Genomic DNA, 25918 nt, shown 5'->3' with positions numbered 1-25918 from the left:
GGACTCCTGCTAGACTGGGAGGCAAGGCAAGCTCATAAGCAACCTCCCCAACTCGACGCAACACCTCAAATGGACCAACGAACCTTGGGCTCTACTTGCCCTTTTTTCCAAACCTCATAACGCCCTTTATAGGCGAAACTCGGAGCAAGACTCGCTCACCAACCATGAATGCAACATTACGAACCTTTTGGTCCGTATAAGTTTTCTGTCTGGATTGGGCCGTGCGAAGTATATCCTGAATTACCTTAACCTTCTCCAAGGCATCCTGAACCAAGTCCGTACCCAATAATCTGGCCTCGTCGGGCTCGAACCAACCCACTAGGGACCGGTATCGCCTACCGTACAGAGCCTCATACGGTGCCATCTGAATGATGGACTGATAACTGTTGTAGTAAGCAAACTCCGCAAGTGCCAAGAACTGGTCCCAAGTACCCTCAAAATCTATCACACACGCACGGAGCATATCCTCTAATATCTGAATAGTGCGCTCGAACTGTCCGTCCATCTGAGGGTGAAATACTGTGCTCAACTCAACCCGAGTACCCAACTTATGTTGTACAGCTCTCCAGAACCGTGATGTAAACTGCGTACCCCGATCAGAGATAATAGATACTGGTATGCCATGAAGCCTAACGATCTCACGGATGTAGATTCGAGCTAGCTGCTCGGAAGAATAGGTAGTCATCACAGGAATGAAATGAGCCGACTTGGTCAGCCTATCCACAATCACCCAAACTGCATCAAACCTCCGCTGAGTCCGTGGGAGTCCAACCATGAAATCCATAGTGATCCGCTCCCATTTCCACTATGGAATTTCTAACTTCTGAAGCAATCCACCTGGTCGCTGATGCTCTTATTTTACCTGCTGGGAATTCAGACATCGAGCCACATACTCTACTATGTTCTTCGTCATTCTCCTCCACCAGTAATGTTGTTTCAAGTCCTGATACATCTTTGTGGCACCCAGATGAATAGAGTACTGCGAACGGTGAACCTCCTGAAGAATCAACTCACGTAAACCATATACATTGGGCACACATAGCCTGCCCTACTTCCTCAATGCACCATCATCTACAATAGTAACCTCCTTAGCATCACCGTGCTGGACCGTGCCCTTAAGGACAAACAGATGGGGGTCTTCATAATGACGCTCCCTGATACGATCATAAAGAGAAGACCGAGAGACCACACAAGCTAATACTCGATTCAGCTTAGAAATATCCAATCTCACAAACTGCCTGGCTAAGGCCTGAACATCCAATGCCAATAGCCTCTCTGCTGCTGGTAGATATGCTAAACTCCCCAAACTCTCTGCCCGGCGACTCAAAGCATCGACTACCACATTGGCCTTCCCAGGGTGGTACAAAATAGTGATATAACAATCCTTAAGTAGCTCCAACCACCTCCACTGACGTAAGTTAAGATCGTTTTGCTTAAACAGATGCTGCAAACTCCGATGATCGGTGTAAATCTCACAAGTAACACCGTACAAATAATGCTGCCATATCTTCAAGGCATGAACAATAGCTGCTAACTCAAGGTCGTGGACATGATAGTTCTTTTCGTGCACCTTCAGTTGTCTGGACGCGTAGGAAATCACCCTACCATCCTGCATCAACATCGTGCCGAGACCAATCCACGATGCATCACAATATACAGTATAAAACCCCGAACCTGTAGGTAATACCAATACTGAGGCTGTAATCAAAGTTGTCTTGAGCTTTTGAAAGCTCTCCTCACATTCCTCTGTCCACCTGAATGGAGCACCCTTCTGGGTCAGCCTAATCACAGGTGCTGCAATAGATGAGAATCCCTCTACAAAGCGACGGTAATACCCCGCCAAACCAAGGAAACTTTGGATCTCTGTAGCTGAGGACGGTCTGGGCCAACTCAGCACTGCTTCAATCTTCTTCGGATCCACCTGGATCCCCTCACTCGATACAATATGACCCAAGAATGCCATTTAGTCTAGCCAAAACTCACACTTTGAAAATTTTGCATATAACTTCTTTTCTCTCAAGGTCTGAAGTGCAGTCCTCAGGTGCTGCTAATGATCCTCCCCACTCTGGGAGTATACCAGAATGTCGTCAATAAACAAAATGATGAATGAGTCAAGATAGGGCTAGAACACACTGTGCATCAAGTGCATAAAAGTTGTTGGGGCATTGGTCAGCCCAAAAGATATCACAAGAAACTCATAGCGACCATATCTGGTCCTGAAAGCAGTCTTCGGGATATCCGGCTCCCGAATCTTCAACTGATGATAACCTGAACGTAAGTCAATCTTGGAAAACACTCTGGTACCCTGTAACTGATCAAATAAGTCATCAATATGAGGCAATGGATACATGTTCTTCACTGTGACTAAATCGGCTCTGGTCTCAAAACAACTAAGAGAAATCAAGCACGATCGATACACGCAGTCCACAACAAGAGAATCTCCCACATGAGTAGATACATAAATAGGGGAACTCAAACAATCCTGAGATACGCCCAAATACAGGGCAAAATAAGAGGACACATAAGAATATGTAGAGCCTGGGTCAAATAATACCAACGCATCTCTATGACAGACATGAACAATACCTGTAATGATAGAATTAGAAGTAACTACCTCTGTACGAGCATAAAGTGCATAATATCTGGCTTGGCCTCCCCTTCTAGGGCGACCACTACCTCCCCGACCTCTACCTCGAGCTGGTTGAGAAGGCGGGGTGGAAGCTGGTGCTGTAATCATAGCCGGAGGACCCGGTGGAGCACGTTGTGGCTGAAAAGTCTTTGGAGGTGAACCCCTCCTAATCCTGGGGCAATCCCTCACCATGTGGCGAGTGTCTCCACACTCAAAACAAGCTCTGGGAGGGCGTGGCTACTATGACTAGATCGGGCCATGTCTGTTGGACTGGCCGCTAGGAACACCCGTGCAGGAGGCACACTAGATACTAGCGGTGCATAATAAGGCTCCTGGGGTCTAGAAGGAGTTGGAGCACCGCTGGAGGCTGGAAGAGCTGAATGAACAAGGTGACTCACATAACCCCTACCATGGCGAGCTATTGGGGCACGAGCTCCGAATAATAACCAACATCCCGAGACCTCTTGGCCTCCCTCTCCTCTCTATCCCGGGCAAACATGCCCTCGAATCTCCTGACAATACCCATAACCTGTTGATAAGAAATATCCATCTCCAATTCCCTGGCCATACTACTCCGGATGCTGGGATGGAGACCCTCTATAAACCGTCGAACCCTCTCTCGAACCGTGGCAACTAAAGCCGGTGCATGTCGGGCCAAATCACTGAAATGAACTGCATACTCTGACACAGTCATAGCACCATAGCGCAGCTGCTCAAACTCCGCGCGCCATGATTCCTTGAGGATCTGAGGGACATACTCTCTTAAAAATATGTCCAAGAACTGTGTCCATGTAAGTGAAGCTGCCTCAGCCGGACTACTCAACTCATAAGCATGACACCACTGATAGGCTTCTCCTCTAAGCTGGAATGTGGTAAAAGAAACCTTGCTCATCTTCGCTACGCCCATAGTACGGAGAATACGATGACACTCCTCCAGAAAACCCTAAGCATCATCTGTAGCCAATCCACTGAAAGTAGGTGGGTGGTACTTCTTGTACCTCTCAAGTCTGAGTTGCTTCGCCTCAGATGCTGCTGCCCTAACCTCGGGCTGCGCTGGAGCTACCAACTGCATTGGTACAATCTCTGGAACCTGGTTGACCTGAACCCGCTGCTCTGGAGTACCAACGATGGGAGTCTTTGCTTCTCCCCCGGCCTGAGATGTGGCAGGAGCAAGTGGAATCAATCCAGCCTGAGCTAAGGTTCTGAACATGCTCAGAATCTGGGCTAGAGTCTTCTAGAGGGCTGGTGCAGGAACATGTATCTCAGGCGTCTGCCCTCCAGCTTGAGCTATTGGAGGCTCCTCTGTAGCAGCTTGTGCGAGTGCTCTGGCTGCATCACGTGGACGTCCTCGGCCTCTACCCCGCCCCCGCCCCCGGCCTCTCGCGGCTCTAACAGGGGGCGCGGCTGCCTGGTCACCAGATCTTCTTGTACGTGTCCTCACCATCTGTGAGAGAATAGAATACATAAGTTTATAATCTTTGAAGTCAACAAGTTTTTCGCACGACAAGGAATCAAAGTAGTGAAATTTTCCTAACAGTTTCATAGCCTCCCGAAGATAATTACAGACGTCTCCGTAACGATCTGCGAGACTCTACTAAACTGGTTTGTGACTTACGACACCTATGAACCTAGAGCTCTGATACCAACTTGTCACGACCCAATTTCCCCTCTGTGTGACGTCGTGACAGCACCTAGTCTCTACAACTAGGTAAGCCTAATATTTTGTGGAATAATGAAATAAAAATATAAATTTAACCAACTATTCAAAAATACACAATAAATCCCAAAACTTGGAACATCGTGAATCACAAACTACAGAAGGAAAAATCTAGTGTCTCTATACATCAGAGTCTAACAAGGAAAAATACAGAAGATAATGGACATGAGAAAGAGTAGAAGGGGACTCCGAGGTCTGCGGATGCGGCAGATATACCTTGAAGTCTCCAAAGCTGTCCCGACTCACTGATAGTGCGGCTGATAAGGTGCACCTGGATCTGCACACAAAAAATATGTGCAGAGAGTAGCATGAGTACACCACAATCGGTACCCAGTAAGTGCCAAGCCTAACCTCGGTCGAGTAGTGACGAGGTTAGGTCAAGGCCCTACTGGTAAATATATAATAAAATAATATAGAGTGTAATACCGCAATAAAATAAAGGCTAAAATTTAACAATAATGAAATCATAGAAGGTAACAGATCAGTACATAGAAACCCAACAGGGGATCTCCCGAGATACCGTCTCGTAGTCCCAAACGTAAATGTGTAGGGGGATCTCCCGGAATACCGTTACGTAGTCCCAAAATAAATGTGTAGGGGGGATCTCCCAGAATACCGTTCCGTAGTCCCAAAGTAAATATGCAAGACATGGGGATCTCCCGGAATACCATTCTGTAGTCCCAAAGTAAATATGCAGTACAAGGGATCTCCCAGAATACCGTCCCGTAGTCCCAAAGTAAATATGCAACGCAAATGATAGAAATACAACTACATCACAAAATTCTCACAATTTAGACTAAGTACCAGTCAGGAAAGAAACAGGAAATTCATTAAGCGTGCTGCACATAATTCTCATAAACAATTAAGACACGTAAATATGTTGAATTAGACTAAACATGATAGCTACACATATTGGAATAACTCAATTAAGAATGAAAATAGATCAGTACTAATTAAAATGGTATAACTCAAAATAAATGGAAAACATGTTGCTGCTCGGTAAGAAAATCGGGTTTTTCACAACTAGCCTGTGTACGTACTCGTCATCACACGTACACGACGCTCACATATCACAATAGTTCCAAATCTTAAGGGAATTTTCCTTCCACAAAGTCAGGCAAGTCACTTACCTCGAACCAAGCTCAATCAATCGGTCATAATGCCTTTCCTACGAATATCCGACTCTGAATGGACCAAATCTAGCCAAAAGCAATTACATATCATAAATATAACAATAATAGACTCATCTAATTAATGAAATAAACATTTTAACAAAAATTTCAAAATTAACTCAAAAATCTCCCGTGGGGCCCACGTCTCGAAATCGGGTAAGAGTCATAAAATACAAAAATTCGTTCACTCACGAGTCTAACCATATCAAATTTACTAAAATCCGACACCAAATGGTCCTCTAATTCCCATTTTCCACCTTTAATACATACTAACTAGATGGGAAAATACATGGGGAAGCAAGATTATTGATAAAAAATAAGCACACGGGACTTACCTCAAGAAATTCCTCGAAAATGTGCTCAAAAAGCGCCCTAAACCAAGTTTGCAAAGTCAAAAATGACAAAAATCACGAAGCTCCTTCGATTGTGACCACTGCTCAGGTATTTCCGCACCTGTGATGAAAGGGCCGCACCTGCCCCCTCTGCCTTCGCACATGCGATGAAAGGGCCGCACCTGCGCGTGCGCGCCTGCGAAAATCCTTTCCGCTTCTGCGTACCTTACACACTTGAGAACAGCCTTGCGCATTTGCGGGCATCGCAAATGCGGCCTTTTTCAACGCACCTGCGACCCTTGACCAATCCACCCAACTCCGCTTCTGCGCCAATTTGCACGCACCTGTGGGCAGCCTTGCGCAGGTGCGATTACAATAGAACTAGCAAAAATACCAGATTTTCCTAAGTCCAATTTCATTTCGTTAAGCATCCGAAACACACCCGAGGCCCTTGGGACCTCAATCAAACCTACCAATCAATCCTATAACACCATACGAACTTAGTCGAGCCTTCAAACCACATCGAACAATACCAAAAATCATGAATTAAGCACGGATTCAAGCCTAAGAACTTAGAATTTTCCAAATTCTACAAACGACGCCGAACCACGTCAAATCTAGTCCGAATTACCTCAAATTTTACACACAGATCACAAATGACACTATGAACCTACAACCACTTTAGGAAATCAATTCTGAGCTCGATATCAAAATTTTCACTATCGACCGAAATCGCCGAAAATCTAACTTTCGCCAATTCAAGCCTAAATCTACTACAGACCTCCAAAACACATTCTGGAGGCGCTCCTAAACTCAAAATCACTCAACGGAGTCGACAGAATTCCATTCAGGATCCATCTTCACACAGTTCCAACTACAGTCTTATTTCTAAGGCTTAAACTCACAACTAGGGACTCAAATTCTCAAAAAGGCTGGCCGAGTCATTACAGTCACCTAGCATGTGCGTCACCTCAATACCAATCACATAACACGTATTGCAGGATTTCATACCCTCAGCACTAAGTTTAGAAGAGTTACTTACCTAGAACAAGCCAAATCCAATACCCAACAAGGCAAACGATGCTCTAAAAATGGCAATCCCGCACGTAACGACCATCTGAACGGCTCGCAACTAGCCAAAAGCAGCTCAAATACATCAAATAATGCCAAAGGAAACAAACCCAATCGATAAAGGTCGAATCTTTAATCAAAATCCCAAAATCGACCAAAACGTTAAACTCGGGTCCGCGCCTTGGAACCTGACAAAACTCACAAAATACGATAACCCATTCAATTATAAGTCCATCCATACTGCTTTCACTCAAATCCGACTCCGAATCAATGTTCAAAACTCAAAAATTTACTTTATGAAATTTTTGACAAAACCCCCAAATTTTACTTTGAAATCATCAATCAAATGCCAAAAATGAAGATGGATTCATGAAATATAGCCAAAATTGAGTATAGAACACTTATCCCAATCCATATGGTAAAAATCGCCTCCAAACGTTGTCCAAATCCGAGCTCCCCAACTCAAAATATGACCAAATGAACAAACCTTCGATATTAAGTATTTTTGCTTAGCTATTCTGCCTCGTTTTGCATGCCAAGTGATCCCAAAACTTGCTTTTGATACCTTTAATGGATTTCTTATGATATTTCAGTCAAGAAAGGCTTTTGAATCACTCCATTTGACCTTATAATGAAGGAGATATGTTGGTTTCAATATTTGGAGATGTGCAAATTTTTAAATACGAAGTCAATGGTAATTTCGTAATTAATCTAAAAAATCTGGCAATCCAGTTCTTAGTTAAATGACCATAAAATTCTCATACGATGTCCAAATTCAACGACGTGTCCGTAATTACGATACGGATCTAATGCTTCAATCAAAACAGAAATCGGAGCTCATTTGTTCAATATGATATCATTTATACTTGAAGAAACGGCGTCAAAACATAAGAAAAACGAGCGCAACACAATCCAAACCTATCCGAAACTCACCCGAGCCCCTCGGGACCTCGTATGAACATACCAAAAAGTACCATAACATAATACGGACTTACTCGAGGTGTCAAATCACGCACAACAACATCGAAATGACAAAACGCACCTCAAATCAAACTTAATGAACTTTCGACTTCCAAAAACTCGCGCCGAAACATATCAAATCAACTCGGCATGAACTCAAATTTTGCACATAATTCCTAATAAATTTTATGGAGCTACCTGTGCCACCAAACTATCGAGCGAAGTGCAAATGCTCAAAACGACCGGTCGAATCGTTACAACTAACACGCCCACTACTTGTATCAGTAGTGAGAAAAGGCCCAAAATAGTCCAGTATCTTTGGACTTTAACTCAAACTAGTCCTATTTCTTTCACATGGAGCACTAATAGTCCATATTCTTTAATAAAGTGGTACACTTTTAGTCTCCATGTTTGATATGAAAAAAATATTTTCCTAGAAAATGAGAGGTTATCATTTATTTTTCCTTGTTTGGTTGGTGAGTGAAAAACTTTTTCCGGAATTCTTTTTCTAGTGTTTGTTTAGAGAGTAAAAAATATTTTTTAGAAATTATTTTATGCTACTTTTCTTAACCCCCCCTTCTCCCAAATCTCCATGTTTCCCGTGCTCCCTTCTCCCCCTCCCCCAACCCCAATTACCCAACGTTTTCAAGACTCTATTTTTTTTTAAGAATTTAATTATTCTTTTAAAACTTTACACAAACCAAAAGGACTAATGTGTTGCTTTACCTTTTCTCGCAAAAATAACGTTGAAATTTGTGTTACACAACTAAAAAGAAAACACTCTTTTTTTGGTTGAAAAAGAAAGTACTCTTTCTACAACATGAAAAAGTACTCATTTTGTTAAAATGAAAGAAGATATTTTTTCTATATCATGAAAAGAAAATACTTTTTTCTACATCATTTTATAGAAATGAAAGAAAATATTTTTTCTATATCAAAAAAAGAAGAAGAATTAACCCAAATAGCCGCCTACCTAACTGCTTTGTAAAGCCCAGTGAATTTTCATAATTAATTTATTAAATATGAGATACATGGTTATTCGAGTGGAACAAAATTATTAGAATATTTAGGGATAATTCCAATAGTTAATCATTGAATTAGTGGAGGTTACAAGGTTAACAAATGTATTCAGAACATATCAAGTTTCTATGTTAGAAGGGCCGAAATTATGAAAACTCAATGGTATGTAGCTAACTTTGAAGAATTGAAATTTAATTAGAAAGGAATTTAAAATCCTAGCCTTTTGCTGGCAACGAAAAAGAGATTTAGAAAAGTAGAAAGGTTGTTGGCTAACAAAGGGACAAAGGGGACAAATGAATTAATTATTAAAGATAAAAGCAACGTGTAAAGTTGGGGAATAGAATAAATAAAGTTGAAGACCAAAATGTTATTTCAGTGATGGACGCTGCACTTGCATCGCATCTCCATCGCGTCCGAAATAAGTTAGAACCCAGTGTGAGGCAGTGAACTTGTCCCGTAGCGCCAAAGTTGGCGTCCGCTCAAGTGGAAGGAGTTGGGACGCACGCGATGAAGCATGCAACGCGTCCCATGCGGCATCCGAATTCTGAAGCCTTTTAAAGGCAATTACGGGAGTAGATTAATATTTTATTTTGGGGCTTTATCTTTGAAGACTTAGAGAGAGAATTATATCTCTACCATTAATACACCTTTAAGGTAAGAATTTAATTATATTTTTTGGTAGATTTAGTTCATTAATTACATCTCTTGACTCTTCAACTACATGAAAATTATAGATTTTTGTAGAAAATCTCAAGAACACTTCAAGAACTCAAATCTTGAAAATTCTAGGGTTTAATAAAGAGGTAATCCCTTCACTCCAAACTTGAGTATTATACTCCATGGACATAATAGAGTATATTTATGAAGTTAGATTTGTATTTAAACATTTATTCATAAAATCCTTAGAAGCTAGTCCTGAAATTGAAGAGTTGGTTGGTAGGGATAATGAATAGTGTTGGGTCTTGTTTGAATGATGTTATTTTGAGTTTCTAGTGGAACGACTAGATTCCATAACAAGTGTAACGAATGAGTTGGAGTTAGAATTCAAGGATTGACCTTCAAATGATGAAATGAGGATATTTGCTAAACTTATGAAATTTGGACTTAAGTGTTAAACACTTAATTGGCTCGGTTGGTATTGTCGTAACGCGTTATTAAATTATGTGAGTCTGTATATGTAAATTGTGACTCATCGATATTATTGGATCATTTGGGGTAAGGTTGGAAGCAATTTGAGGTACGTTGAAACTTATTACTCTCGGAGCTTTTCTCCAAACTCATATCGATATACGATTTTAATTGAATTTCTAAATGTGAGTCCTAGCTTGTGGGGACGAGCGAGCTGGGATTGTACCATTTTTTGCATCATAAAAGATTTAAGTGTTATGAATATTATTTTCTTGAAATGTTATTCAAATATTTAAAACTAAAATAAGGAATATCACTTATAGTATTTTTGAAATGGAAATACATGAGTTGTGAAATATCTTGGATTTAACTATTCTCAATTAGTTGATTTGGCTATGAACATTGTCATTGATAAATGTAAAGGTTTTGGGAGTTACTTAAGTTCACCGAGATTGACCTTGGATACTTTTCCTCATTAGGTCATGAAACTACATGTGCCGGTGTAGGCGTAGAACTTACCTTACAGTTGGAAACTACGGCGGAGTACTTCCCATTAGGGGGTACTATTGTGCTACTTACGACTGAGTCGATTCATGTGGCATAACGAGAGATGACCTGGGCAAGTAGGGTATATGATACTTGCCGCTAGGTACATAACCTAGTTGACCTTATTTCGTGTCGGTGATGGTATAGTGCTCCCGGTAAATGAAAAATGTAACACGATTTGCAAAGATTAATGCTAAAGGAAGACTTTGAAATATGTTTTATCATACTATTTTATTTTATTTTATTTTCTAAATTGTTAATTTATATGAAGGCTTCTTTCTAAATTGTTATTACATATCTTATATCTTCTTACGTCTTGTCCTATTTTCTCTTAGTGAACAGTTTATGATTCATACTAGGCATGTGGAGCTTAGGCCTTTTGGCCACATTTCCATTTATGTTTTCAGGGACTGGACTTGAGCAACTTGGACCGTGTGGTTAGGGCAGCTCTACATTTTCTGTTGACGCTTTTGGTGAGACTCCATACTCGTACCCGTGGAGAACTTTATTATATTATTATCCTTTGAGCCATCGGGTTATACCTTGATTGGCTATTTCATTCTGTGTCATAGAGATTCCATAGACAATAGTAGTATTTATTTTGGGTTGTAATCCTATTGTTACTAATATGGCATGCATGAATGAAACTTTCTTTTATATTTATGAAGCTCTCTTTCAAAGAAAAATATTTACTTAAAGATATTACTCATGTCTTGTTCTATATCTTAAAATTATTGTACTTGAAGAGGCCTTCGCATCATCCTGTTAGGCATATAGGTACGTATTAATCTATGGGATGGTTCACTCGGGTCGAATAGAGTATTGAGTGTCGGTTACGTGATTTTAGGGCGTGACATGCTTAGACTAAAAATAGTCGGTGAAGGTATAATATATGTATAATTTATGTATTATATGTGTATAATTATGTATAATAAATGTATAATCTATGTACATGGCTAGAAAATATAAACAGTGAAGAAAAGTTTGAAGAAAAGGGTGTGGAGGGTTGAAAAAAAGTTTTGAAAAATATTTTTCCTTCTCTTGACGGGGAAATTCCTCCAATTGGAGGAAAATGAGTTCATGAGAAAAATATTTTCCAAAACATTTAAGCTAACCAAACATGAGAAAATTGATTTTTTTTTTCCATATCAAATATGGAGACTAAAAGTGTGCCACTTTATTAAAGAATATGGACTATTAGTGCTTCATGTGAAAGAAATAGGACTAATTTGAGTTAAAATCCAAAGATACTGGACTATTTTGGGTCTTTTCTCTATTAGCGGCACCTCATGGTTCATTTTAAGAAAAATAACATTTTATAGTCACTTTTAAAATAATAGTATATATATATATAAATAAAATATATATATATATATATATATTTTATTTATATACAAAAAATGTATAAATTTTATATATTTTTACGGCTATCAAATATAAATAATTTTTATCGCGACTAAAAGTGATCTTTGCCTTTCAACGTTTGTTTCTTTGTTCAACATTTTGACACGAGGATAATGACATTTGATCCCAAGGGAGGGACTATTCACAAGTCAATATCCAAGTGTAATCACAGTTTAGCCAACCGTTTGGAACCAACTTTAACACTCTCAGTCTCACAATGGAGGAGAAAAGAAAAAGAAAAAGAGAAAATGAAGTGAGGCGAGTAGATTTGTGGGGATGTAGTGTACCAGGTATCAACACCTACCCCAATTCTTTCCAAATAGAATAAATAAAAACTTCTCCAAATTATATAAATGAGGATTGAGTTGAAGTTCACTAGTAGGTGTAATGTGCGATTTTTTACTTAGGCGATTTTTATTTTTGGATCACGCAAAATGAATATTCACCGAACTCTATCATATTGCCACGACTTTGTGTGCATTCAATCTATATGTTAAACTGTTTACAAATTCTACCTAGTTAGCATAATTTTGTACTTATTTAATTATTCATCAAACTCTACCAGATTGGTACGACTTTGTGCACTTTACAATTAGCCTATCTGTTAAATTGTTCATTAAAGTCTACCCAATCGGTATATTTTTTTGTATTCTTCAACAAAGTGTTCTTCGAATTTGCAATTTTAATTTCGATCAAATCACGCCAAATCTGCTCCAAATAATCTCAAATGTGAAATAACGCCTTTAAATACCAATACAAATGATTTCCAACCATAAATTTAGTCAAATAACATCAAATCAAGAAGACCCTTTTGTGCCTTCTTCAATACTTTCTAAGTACCAACAATAGAGTTTTAAGATATTTAAGAGTAAATCACTAATAAGTTTTGAACTAAAAATTTAAGCACAAATTATCAATCTTAAAACAAATTCTACAATAATCAATCAGTAACTTCCAGTTTCTACCTCCAAACAAAATTTCAAGCTTCTAATATTGAAGAATATGGTGTTCTTTATGAAGAAAAAGCCTATTTTCACAATAAAGTAAAAACATGAATAATATTTAAACACCAGTCCCTCTAGACAGAAAGTTACAAAAGTATGACACTTTTTTGGGGTGGTCTTTATATTTTGACCTTCGTTTGCCCTATGAATAGAACTTTAAGGTCAAAAGTCAAAAGTGTTGTCCATGGGGCAAGAGTTGGACAATATTCGTTAAACTTGAAATTCTACTCATGGGGCAATCAGGAACAAAAATTCAAAACCATCCACTTAGAGGTCACGGAGGATGAACAGAGAAAGATATAAGACGACTTGGAAGGTGGCGAAGTTAGCGGTCACGAAGGCTAAGACTGCAGCGTTTGGTCACCTGTACGAAGAGCTGGGGGACAAAGGCGGCGACAAGAAGCTATTCCAGCTAACCAAGGCGATAGAGAGGACGACTCGTGATCTAGACCAAGTGAGGTGCATCAAGGACGAGGAAGGCATAGTGTTGATGGAATATGCTCAGATTAAGCGGAGATGACAGACCTACTTTCATAAACTGCTGAATGACGAAGGGTCGGAGATATTGTTCTAGGGGAATTGGATCACTTCGAGAGTCACCGAGATTTTAGCTACTGTAGGCGCATTACGGTGGAGGAGGTGGTGGGGGCTATGCGTAAGATGTGCAGGGGCAGAGCGACCGAGCTCGACGAGATTTCGGTAGAATTCTGAAGGTCAGTGGGTAGAGTAGGATTGGAGAGGCTAACTGGGTTGTTTAATATTATTTTCAGGCCGAAAAAGACGGTAGAAGAATGGAGGAGGAGTACGTTAATACCACTATATAAGAACAAAGGCGATATCCATAATTTTAACAACTATAGGGGTATCAAGTTACTAAGTCATACCATGAAAGTTTGAGAGAGGGTAGTGGAAGTGAGGGTGAGGAGGTCAGTGTCAATATCTGATAACCAGTTTGGATTCATGCCTGGTCATTCTACTACGGAAGCTATCCATCTTATAAGGAGGTTGGTTGAACTGTACAGGAATAAGAAGAAGGATTTGCACATAGTGTTTATTGACCTAGAAAAGCATATGACAAGGTCCCTAGGGAAATTCTTTGGAGATGCCTCGAGGTGAAAAGTGTCCCGGTTGCTTATATTAGGGTGATTAAGGACATGTATGAAGGAGCTAAGACTCGGGTTAGGACGATGAGGGGCGACTCGGAGCATTTTCCAGTTGTTATGGGTTTGTACCAAGGATCGACGCACTGACACACCATATCCAAGGGGAGACGCGAGGTGATGTTAATGAGAGGTTGGAGGTTTGGAGACAGACCCTTGAGTCTAAAGGTTTCAAGTTGAGCAGGACTAAGACAGAATACGTGGAGTGCAAGTTTAGCGGCGTTTCGGGAGAAGCGGACATGGATGTGAGGCTTGAATCTCAAGTAATTCCCAAGAAAAGGAGCTTCAAGTACCTAGGGTCGATTATCTAGGAGGATGGGAATATTGATGAGGATTCCACACACCATATAGGGGTGGGGTGGATGAAATTGTAACGATCCGGCTGGTCGTTTCAAGAGTTATAGCCCCATTTTTCCCATTTCTGCTTTCTTTTGTGCTTTTCATCTATATTATGATATATCGGGTTAGTTGGTTTGGGTCCGGGGTAGTTTCGGAGTGAATTGAGACACTTAGTCTCTAAAGTAGAACCTTAAGTTGGAAAAGTCAACCAGACATTGACTTATATGTAAACGACCTCGGATTTAAATTTTGATGGTTCTGTTAGCTCCGTTAGGTGATTTTGTACTTAGGAGAGCGTTCGGAATGTGATTTGGAGGTCAGTGGTAGAATTAGGCTTCAATTGAAGAAAGTTAGAAATTTGGCGATTTTGGTCGGCAGTGGAAAAATTGATATCGGGGTCGGAATAGAATTCCGGAAGTTGGAATAGGTTCTTGGTGTTATTTTTGACTTGGTGTAAAATTTGAGGTCATTCGGACGTGGTTTAGCGGGTTTCGGCATCGTTGGTAGAATTCGGAAGTTTAGAAGTCCTTAGGCTTGAATCCGAGTGTAATTTGGTGTTTTGATGTCATTTTGAGTGATTCAAAGGTTCGACTAAGTTCGTATATTGATATATGACTTGTTAGTGTAATTGGTTGAGATCCCGAAGGCCTCGGGTGAGTTTTGGGTGGCTAACAGATTGATTTTTGGTGTTGAAAGTTGCTGATTCTGCTGGTGTTGAGGCTGCTGCTGTTTTCCGCACCTGCAGATGGGGAGCCGCATGTGCGAGGTCACAGGCGCGCGTGGGAGTTTGCAGCTTCGGACGGAGTTGAAGTAGGCTGGGTCTGTAGGTGCATAGGGGAGGTCGCATCTACGGGTCCACAGATGCGAATAGGTGCCCGCAGAAGCAGAAGTGAGGAGGCCAGACAACGTCTGCAGGTGCGAGGTCTTTTCTGCACCTGCGTGGTCGCAAATGCAGATATGGAGCGCAGGTGCGAAGTTAGGAAAATTAATGATTTTTTGCAGGTGCGGAGTTTCTTGCACAGATGCGGCACCGCAAGTGTGCATATTTGGCCGCAGGTGCGAAAGCCTTGGGCAGAAAGTATAAAAAGAACACTTCGCGAATTTTGGTTCATTTTCACCATTTTCAAGTCGGGGTTTGGAGCTTTTGGAGTGATTTTGAAGAGAGATTCAGGGGGTTTTCATTGAGGTAAGTTGCTTGAGCTCTAATACTCCTATCTATGGTGATTTTTCGTTGTTTAATTATTTAATTAGTGGAAATTAGGGGTAAAAATGAGGGATTGGGGCTTGGAATTTTGGAGAGTTTGATGGGAGGATTTGAGGGATCAAACGGTATCGGATTTTAATAAATTTTATATGTCTGGACTCGTGAGTGAATGGGCTTTTAAGTTTTGTAAGTTTTGTCTGATTTCGAGACGTGGGGCCAGGTTTTAGCCAATTTAAGGTTTTTGGTCTAAATTGGTAGTTTTTCTTGTAAAATTCATTCCTTTAGCATAAATTGATGGCATTGTACTGATTGTGAATAGATTTAGAGCATTTGGAGGCCGAATCGAGGGTAAGATCATCGCAGAGTAGGGATTTGATCGGTTTGAGGTAAGTAACGATTGTAAATCTGGTCCTGAGGGTATGAAACCCCGAAATTTTGTATCATTTTACCATTTGGAGGTGGTGCACATGCTAGGTGAGAGGCGTGTGGGCGTGCACCGTTGGGGATTGTGACTTGGTCCGTCCCGTATCAACTGTAAAGTTGAATATGTTGTTGAAACTATATGATTCTAATGTTTTTTAGAAAGAATTTATGTAAATCAGACTGGATGTTATGTTTAGGCCTTATGCCAGTGTTGTTTGGACCTTTAGAGGTCTTTTCTTGCTATCCTCTCATTGTTTTTGATAGAAAATCTATACTCAGTCATGTTTATACATATTTACAGCATAACTCAGTCTCTATTACTCTATTTTGATGCATCATATAAATGTTATTTGGGCTGAATACTTTGTTTTCTGAGAGCCTGAGAGGCTGGAGAGGTTTATGACTGAGTGAGGACGAGGTCCTGATTTGTAAGGATATTTATGGGATCAGGCTGCATGTCGCAACATGTTTGATATAGGCCGAGGGCCTCATTGATTTATGCCATGATTGGCTTGATATAACGCTTGGGTTAAAGGAGCCCCTCCGGAGTCTGTACACACCCCCAGTGAGCGCAGGTACCTATTGAGTGCCAGTGCAGAGTGCCGAGTACTGAGTGACTGTGAGGCATGAGTGATGGTGAGGATTTCTCGAGGGGATGTATACGAGTGATTGTGAGGTTTGCCCGAGGGGCTGTATATGAGTGATGTTGCCCGAGGGGCTGATTATGATTTCATTGTTTTGGCTCACCTTTGCATTTATCCTTTGTTTGAAAACGGTTGAAAAATGTCTTTAAATGTTTTTACTAGAACTGGATTTAAAAGAGCTAATTTGATTCAAACCCAGGTTTTAAAAGCATGCTGTATTTTACTGAATTTTTGTGATATGAACTTTACTTGCATTATTGCTCGTCACTACTTCTCAGTCTTTATTTACTGTTGTTACTTACTGAGTTGGCGTACTCACATTACTCCCTGCACCTTGTGTGCAGATCCAAGCGTATTTGGATACGATAGCGGCTGTTGACTATTCCGGTTGCAGATTTTCTCGGGGATAGCAAGGTAGCTGCCTAGCGATCGCAGCCCTGCTCTTCTCCCTCTTATCTTCCTTTAGTTGTATTTAACTATTTTTTATACTATGTTAGTCTCGATATTGTCAGACAAATTATAGTAGATGCTCATGACTAGTGACACCCCGATGTCAGGCTTTTCTTTTCCGCACTTTTATTTTGATTTGAACTCCTTTACGAAGGATTTTATGTTAAATAGCCTTGAAATTATCTTTGAAATAAAAATATCGGTTTGTTTTGGAAATGAGTTGGCTTCCCTAGTTCCACGATAGGCGCCATCACAACATGGTTAGTTTGGGTCGTGATAGAAATGGAGGCTAGCATCAGGAATCTTATGTGACAGGAAGGTGCCCCCGAAACTTAAAGGTAAGTTCTATAGAGCGATGGTTAGACTGAACATGATGTATGGTGTAGAGTGTTAGCTAGTCAAGAATTCTCATATTCAGAAGATGAAAGTTGCAGAGATGATGATGTTGAGATGGATGTGCGGGCACATTAGGCTGGATAAGATTAGGAATGAAGATATCCGGGTAAAGGTGGGCGTGGCTCCCATAGAAGACAAGATGCGGGAAGCTATGCTTAGATGGTTCGGGCACGTGCGGAGGAGAATCATGGATGCCCCAGTTAGGAGGTGAGAACGGCTGGCCTTGACGGGTGTGAGAAGGCGGCCTAAGAAATATTGGGGAGAGGTGATCGGGCAAGACCTGGTGCGACTTCAGATTCCCGAGGACATAGCCCTTGATAGGAAGTTGTGGAGGGCGAGCACTAAGGTTGTAGATTAGGAGGTAGGAGGCTAGTTTGTGTTTTGTCTTAGGCGGCTACTGGCTTCAATTGTGTCCATATTACTTCATTAGGGCTACAGGTTGGGTCGTAGGAGGCTAGTCCGATAGTGTAGTGTCTTAGGATGCTAGTGGCTCTTGTTATATCCATATTACTCCATTGTGTCTGTAGTACTGTGCCATTGTTATTGCTTGTTGTTATTGTTTTTCTCTCTATTTTCTGGTTATTACGTTGCTGATATTATCTTTCTTGCTTTCTCTGCTATTACTACTCCACTGTCTCTTTTCATCTTCTTGAGCCGAGGGTCTATCGGAAATAGGGGCTCTACTCCTGCGGAGTAGGGGTATGGTCTACGTACACACTACTCTACCCAGATCCCACTTGTGTGATTCCATTTGTTTGTTGTTGATTCGGTCTAACATTATCTTTGATGGGCTTGGGCCTCAATGATGACGTACTAACAAGACCAATACTAGTATTAGTAATATCTCATGGTTCATTTTAGAGAAAATGATATTAACCGCTTTTAAAATAATAGTCGAATATATGTATATATATATATATATATATATAATATAAATTTTATACACTTTTACGGCTATAATATAAATAGTTTCGCCTATTGCGTTTCATTTTATCAATGTTTGTTTCTTTGTTCAACATTTTGACACGAGGATAATAACATTTGATCCCAAGGGAGGGACTATTCACAAGTCAATCTCCGAGTGTAATCACAGTTTAGTCAACCGTTTGGAACCAATTACTTTAACACTCGTCTCACAGCGGAGGAGAAAAGAAGAAGAAAAAGAGAAAATAAAGTGAGGAGAGTAGATTTGTGGGGGTGTAGTGTACCAAGTATCAACACCTACCCCACTTCTTGCCAAAAAGAATAAATAAAAATATCTCCAGATTTTGATATATAAATGAGGATTGAGTTAAATTAAAGTTCGCTAACAGGTGTAATGTGCGATTTTTACTCAGGTGATTTTTATTTTTGGATCACACCAAATGAAAGTTATAAATAATTGTATACATTTAATTACGGATTGAGTTAAATTAAAGTTCGCTAACAGGTGTAATGTGCGATTTTTACTTGGTGATTTTTATTTTTGGATCACACCAAATGAAAGTTATAAAAAATTGTATACATTTTGATACATAAATGAGGATTGAGTTAAAAAATTGTAATATCTGTTACTTGTGAAACGGTACGGTTGAATTTGTAACGTGGTTTATAGACGCATGATTAAATTGGTCCGATAAAATAAAATAATGAAGAACAAAGCGATTAAAATAAGGTTAATTGAAGAAAAAATAAGTCTGGGCTTCATAATGTCCCCACCGGGATCAAGAATAATTGAAAAATCCTGAGCATACTTGTATAAAGTTTGAGATAAAGAATATTAGTCTTTTTGCTATCAGTCTCTTTTTCTCCCTTACAATAGAATGAAAGCCTCTATTTATACTAGAGTTATGGGGTGTATGATCTACAAATTAAGCCCCATTAATTATCAACATTAATGCTACAATAAAAGATAATAAAAATGTGATAAAGAATAATAAAGCCTAATAAATGCTAATAAAGGCCGGAGGAATCTTCGGATCTTCTATAATGTTTATGTAATAGTCATAACTTGAATTGTTTATTATCCGGCCACATGTTTGTATCCGGTGTCAACATCTTATCTGACTACAGGTTTGTGTCTGGTGTCTCCATGGTTAACTTACTATTGACTGGTCATCCTTGACACGTATTACTTCTTAATTCACCCAACTTCTGAGACCGGATTAATTTTTACCGTATATAATATCACCTTGCTAGTAAAAATCGCAATGAAACACAAAGTTCTATTGTTTTATATAGGTTAATGTATGTGGCATCCCAATATAATTGTACCAAAGAAGACAAAGGAAAGAAAACAAATAAGAATAAATACAGGCAAAAAGGAAAGTCATCAGAGAGCACAATGAAACAATATTGGCTGGTATGTAATATGAAATTGTTGTTCCATATCTTGGCCAAAACTTTTCGGGAAACGATTTGATTAGTCATGAACCAATTGAAAAACCTACATTAGAGTTTTTACAACACTAATCCAAAACTAAAACTAAGCCCAAAAGTACCTCATAAAGAACACAAAACAAAATCCAAAAGAAAGAAAACAAAAGCTAAGTTCTTGAAACTAAAAAACATAACACTAAAATTAGTAGTAGGTCAAGTGTAGCACTTGTTAGTAGAATAACTTGTGGCTATTTCACTGCTAGGACAAGGAGAAGAATCCCAAAGCAAATTCGTCTTCCAAGCATCAGCAGCCATATTCAAAGGAAAATTATTCAAAGGAAGTAATCCAATAGATCTAACATTTCTCCATTGTTCCTCCATATGATCCATATTGTTCACATGATTAGCTTCCTTTAAGGTTGTTTCTTGATCATGAACACCACCACCTTCTATATTCTCCGGTAACGGTATCGAATAATCTCCAAATATAGAAGATGACATGTTTAGAAGCAAAGAAGAAGCATCAATATTATTATTGCTCATATTGATGCATTTTGGTAATGGTAGTATTTCAGAAGTTTCAGTACAAGAAGAAAATGTGTAACTTGTGATAGGGTCATAGTTTGAGTTGAGGGATTTGTAAAGTGGAAGATCTAATGTGGAGAAACTAGTCATATTAGATGATGAGTTTTGTAAATCATTAATGCTACAACCACTAAATTGGATAGGTGAACTTGTTTTGTTTATCAATGAAATTTCATTTGAATAATTAGTAAAGTGGCTGCTGGTTAGAAAATCTGATGTAGTGTTTTCAGGTACTGTTGGTGATACCCAAGAATGAGAAAGAGATCTATGTGTATTGGAGTTTGCTTTCTTGAAAATCCTGCATATTGCCCATGAGTCCTAAAATATCCAAGAAAAACATTACATTAGTAAAGAGTTTAACGTGTACTGACAATGCAAAAGAACTATACACTATCAAGTCACGATAAATATAACTCCAGGTAATTAACTAGTATAATACATTGGATGAATAACTTAGAAATAAATCCAGTTACGTACTACAATAGATTAAAATAAACGGATAATGGTAACAAAGTTTTCGTTATTGATATATATAAATTAAATCCATTTGCAAAAAGTTTAATTTCAATATACATATCGACCGTGTAAAGACTTTTAACATTATCAAGTTAGCCGGTTACATACTATAATAAATAAAATATACTGATACTTTCCTTGTTAGTGTATATAATAGCAAAGAGTTTAACTTTTTTATATATATATATATATATATATATATATATATATATATATATATTGATTGTAGAAAATTTATATTATCGGGTCACTTAAAAGACAACTACAATTAATTGAACGTTATAAATTGGAATAATAACTGAAAAATAAGGCCAATTACTTGTTACAACAGATTCAAATATACTGATAATATAAAACTAGAGTTTTGAGAAGCTTACATTAGGAGGAATATGTTTGTCCAAGAATCTTTTTGGTGCTGTGGAGTCAGTGATAGAAGGTAACCTAAACTCATGCATCATCCAGTCAGTTTTAATGCCTTTTGCAGCTCTACCTTTGTAGAAAACTAGGGATTTCTTCAAGCCAATGCATTTAGATCCTTCAGAAGAGTAAATAGGCCTATCTGTACCTGTGGCTTTCCAAAAACCAGCTCCAGTTACTCGATTTGGCCTTGCACTATTTCTATATTTTCTATCCCTTGGACAGTAGAAATACCACTCTTTTTCTCCCACTGTTGCCAACTCTGCTAGGAAAAAGTAACAACAAAACAAAGGAGTAGTTAGCTTGGAAATCTTGTAAGGTCATGAGGAAATTAAAAGAGAAGAAATCAAGAAGAGAAAAAACAAAGAGTTTAACTTCTAGTGAAATCTTTTATTTTATTCTATTCGCTCGTCTAAAATATAACTAAAGGGAGTGATGGAGGTAGAATTTTAAAATAGGGGATTTCAAAAAAAATAAAAGAAGTAAATATGCTAAGAAGCAAGGAGATTCATCATCTAATATATATATATATATATATATATATATATAAAATAATTTTGACCTTACACACATAATATAAATTTCCGGCAAAAGAGATTTGGATGAACCATTTCCGCTTCCCTAACTCCGCCCTAACAAGTGGATTAGTCAGATTATTACTTGCTACAGGTAACGGTCCATAACAGGTAAGGGCATATTACTTGCTACAATAACTAGGTTTAATTCCGTGTAAAAATTCTTTAACTGCCAACGTATATATAAGTTAAATCCAAAAAGAAATACCAAGGACAACATGTAAGTAAAGGCCAAAGTCATTTCATATGGAAAAACAAATGATGCAAAAGCATATGAATAAGCTTATTTTTTAAGCAAATAAAAGGGTGAAGTTGTTGTTTCTTACTTGGTAGATCCCATGGATCATACTTATAGATGTCAAGTTGCTTGATAAGTTCTATGGAGATAGGTTTCTGCTGAACTTTCCTCCTTAGATAAAACCCTACTAACTCTTCATCAGTTGGATGAAAACGAAACCCTGGTAGCATCACTTCATCCATTTTTTCTTTCTCATTTCTCTCTTCCATTTCTTCTCTAAAATCTAAAAGAAAACAACTTCTCTTCTTCTTTGGAAAACCCTAGCTACCTAAACAAAAAAAAACTTGTTTAAGGAAACTAACTATTGATCTTCCTTGTGTTAGAGTTAAAAACCTAATATTGAAACTAAGAGAGAAGAAAAAACTTTATAGCATGCATTCCAAATAGATAAGTTGAAGAGAGAAGTCCAATAAGTATGAGAATTAATTAGAAGTGATTATATGCTTCCTGAAGAGGGGTCTGCCTCCGAAGGATCAGCCGCCTTTTCTGGTGACTTTAAAGCTCTACGTACTTGGCTTGTTTTTTTTTGCAAATATCCCGTTGGCTCTTCTTTGGAAATTAACCAAATTTGGCTCTATCTTCTTTTTGCTAAGACAAAAAGAAAGATTTCTACTCATATTTTATCACTTATCCTCGGTAAGGAGAGTCACCATACAGTAAATATACATAAAATAAAAAAAATTATCTAGCAATACAGTGTAATCTTTTGGTGAATCGACACCTCTTGGTTGAATGTGGCTCTGCCACTGCTGATTGTGTAAAAAAATATTTATGTTATCAGATTAAGTTGATCTATAATGACAAATAATTTCCTATATCAGCTATGATATATGATACCTTTAAAATAGAGTAATAACTTGTTATATATATATATATATATATATATATATATATATATAATCAGTTATATTATACTAATAGTGTAAGATTTGTTATACTTTCAATGTATATAATTTAAACTAAAAAGGAAAGATTTACTTATATACACTGAGTGTAAATATTTTTTTAAATTATTTGTGTATTTTAACTTGTTTAGATAGGTAATTTATCTTATTTTTCAGGTTACTAATCTTGATGTTTAATGAACGACAACTTATAGGTGATCTGATAATGTTAAGAAAATACACAATTTAAGCGTATAAAAGTTAAATTCAAAAAAGAAAAAAATAATATACCAATTAGAATCACCTACCAAGAAACTCTAAGGTCAAGGGAAAAATGGATTCCCAGTATGACTCTTATTTCTCACTTCAATGTCTTGTTGTACCCATTTGTAGTTTGTTTAGTCCAAATGGAAGAATCTCAAGAAACTCAGTAAATTTACCCTACTAGGGATTAGGATATTAATTGTTGTTTTCATGACTATATTGAGCTTAAGTCCATGATTAATTATTATATATGTAGGAGATAAATTAATGTGTATATATTCAAGACAAAGCAAATTTCCAAGTACTAATATTTTATAAATTACTTGTAGTTTGAATAGCTATTTGGAAACTCAGAGTCACAGACCAAAAACATTTCCCAAGGCAAAAGCGCAAAATTATATTAAGATGTAAAATTCCCTATGAGACTAGCCACAGACTTATGATTATTTTTTAAATATTTAGAAGCTATAGTTTTCTCAGGATCCAAAAATCCATTTCCTTCTATTCCATTCTTTCTCAGCTTCTATTCCACTGACTTGTCAGATTGAATACAGTTTCTGCTAAAGTAAGTAAAGATACTCTCCAGCTAAGGTAATTAAGGGCAGCTTATCTTATTATGAAAACTTGAGGGGTATTTTAGGGACAATAAGTCCTAAATTTGACCCTTTTGGGGTCCACAAACAAATTCAAAAGTTTTTACTCAGCTGATTTTGACTTTCTTGTCCTAATATTTTTCAAGTCCTTAGACATTTTTTGGCCTTGAAAGTTGAATTAGTAGGTAAATCCTAAACTTTTGTATTTGAACTTTTACCTAATGGAGTATCTCTTTTCCTTAATATACTTGAAAAAAATGCTAAGAAACATTTATTTATTCTTCCTTTCTTTTTTATTTTTCATCAATTTTAGGATTGGTTGTGGATATAAAAAAAGTTACAAAAAAAATCTCAAAAGACTAATTATTCCTTCAATGGAATAATATTATTTTAAAGGTAACTAGCTTACTGGAAGTTACGGGGGTTAAGTGCTCCTAGCTACCAAAGTCAACTTCTTACTCACGACTCGAAACCGAAACCTATAATTAAGGATGAAGATATACTTATCCCTCCCCACAACCTTTGATGATTATAATAATATTATTTAATACAAATCTTTGATTTAAATCTTCTTCACCTACAAAAGTATAAGTTTACCAGCAAAAGTATTTAATATACATATGTATGAACATTGAAAGAAAACAGAATAGTGAAAACATTAGTCGTTACAATATGGGTTTGAAGTTATAGGTTAGGGAAAGCTGGAACTAACCAGCTGATAAGCTCAAGAGAAAAAGCAAATTAAAAAAAAGAAAAAGAAAAAAGAACAAGGTACTTAGTTCCTTTTACTTGTCCAATATACTAAAATAGACTTTTCCTATTACTTGTCCACTTTAGAAAATTAAGAGAAAAATAATTATTTTGTTTTCAATTTTTCCCTTATTATTAAACAACTATTTCCCAACTAATTTGCCTACTAGTTGTCAAATTTAGATTCTCCAAGTACCATTAATGTGAATTTAGTAAAAAAATACTTAATTAATTTTTTAAGAAAAATACAAAATGGGACAAGTTAAAATAAGAGAGGAGTACTAATTAAATCTTGTGAGTTGTGACTTACAAAATGAAAGAAGAAAAGGAAAATAAAACAAGCAGTAAAGGTGTACGAACGCAGTCCGCTCTGTTACCAACTCCATTTTCATTTCTCGCTTAGCAAGAGTGCAAACGAGGCAAAATGAATTACCAAATTAAAGAAAAAGACAGTAAGAAAGATGGGGAAAATGGAATTAAGTAGTAATAATCTTTTATTTTTGACTTTTCACTCAATATCTGATACTCATTTTGATACTGAATATATCCGGATTCGGACCGAAAAGTCCTACTTTAAGAGATAAAACACTCCTATCAAAGGCTATTTCGTTCTCAGGTTTTGAATCTGAAACCTCTGCCGCCCCATCACAATCTTAGTGGTGAAGATAAGTAATAATCGAGTTAATGCTTTCACTTTGTTCACATTTTTTTAATTCGAAAATAATCTACGTGTTCATTTCTTTTTCTTTGCTTGTTCAATTGTTAAGTTAAGAGAAGTTCAAGAGCTTAAATTATGACATTCATTGCAAAGTTAACAATAGCACAGTAATGTAAAGATCCAAAATGGGGTCCCCCACCCACTATTCTCTTTGGTTTTCACGTGTATGATCATTTATGTTAAGGGTTTGTGTTTACCACACAGTAATTTTTTATTACCTAGATTTTTCTTAGCTAAAATTCAACTACCTAAGTTTAAGTTGGCCTTTCACTTTATTATATTTAAATAAGCACCGCACGGGTCAATTTCCTTCGATATTCTGACTTTATTGAAAACCAAGCCATGGATTTCCTCAGACTTT

General features: G+C 37.8%; 2 protein-coding genes across 3 annotated transcripts; both read right to left on the bottom strand.

Moving 5' to 3' along the window:
* Positions 1 to 3047: 3047 nt before the first annotated feature.
* Positions 3048 to 3536, bottom strand: LOC138900229 (uncharacterized). The gene has a single exon (XM_070186949.1). The coding sequence runs from the start codon at positions 3534 to 3536 to the stop codon at positions 3048 to 3050; it is 489 nt and encodes a 162-aa protein (XP_070043050.1).
* Positions 3537 to 19923: 16387 nt separating this feature from the next.
* On the bottom strand, positions 19924 to 22770 carry LOC104119659 (putative NAC domain-containing protein 94). 2 transcript variants are annotated; one of them, XM_009631229.4, is made up of 3 exons: positions 22377 to 22770; positions 21436 to 21740; positions 19924 to 20860 (listed from the first exon to the last, which is right to left on the bottom strand). In XM_009631229.4, exons 1-3 carry the CDS (start codon positions 22555 to 22557, stop codon positions 20171 to 20173), a joined length of 1176 nt encoding a protein of 391 aa, XP_009629524.1. In that variant the 5' UTR covers positions 22558 to 22770; the 3' UTR covers positions 19924 to 20170. The 2 variants fall into 2 exon arrangements, with proteins under 2 accessions (XP_009629524.1, XP_009629525.1); XM_009631230.4 differs by having other exon boundaries at positions 21436 to 21737; positions 22377 to 22765.
* Between the last annotated feature and the right edge of the window lie 3148 nt (positions 22771 to 25918).

The sequence above is a fragment of the Nicotiana tomentosiformis genome, chromosome 10 (assembly GCF_000390325.3).
Source record: "Nicotiana tomentosiformis chromosome 10, ASM39032v3, whole genome shotgun sequence".
In the NCBI taxonomy this organism is placed as follows: Eukaryota; Viridiplantae; Streptophyta; class Magnoliopsida; order Solanales; family Solanaceae; genus Nicotiana; species Nicotiana tomentosiformis.
The sequence above is the reverse complement of the archived record's forward strand: the minus strand, read 5'-3'. Positions and strand labels throughout refer to the sequence as shown.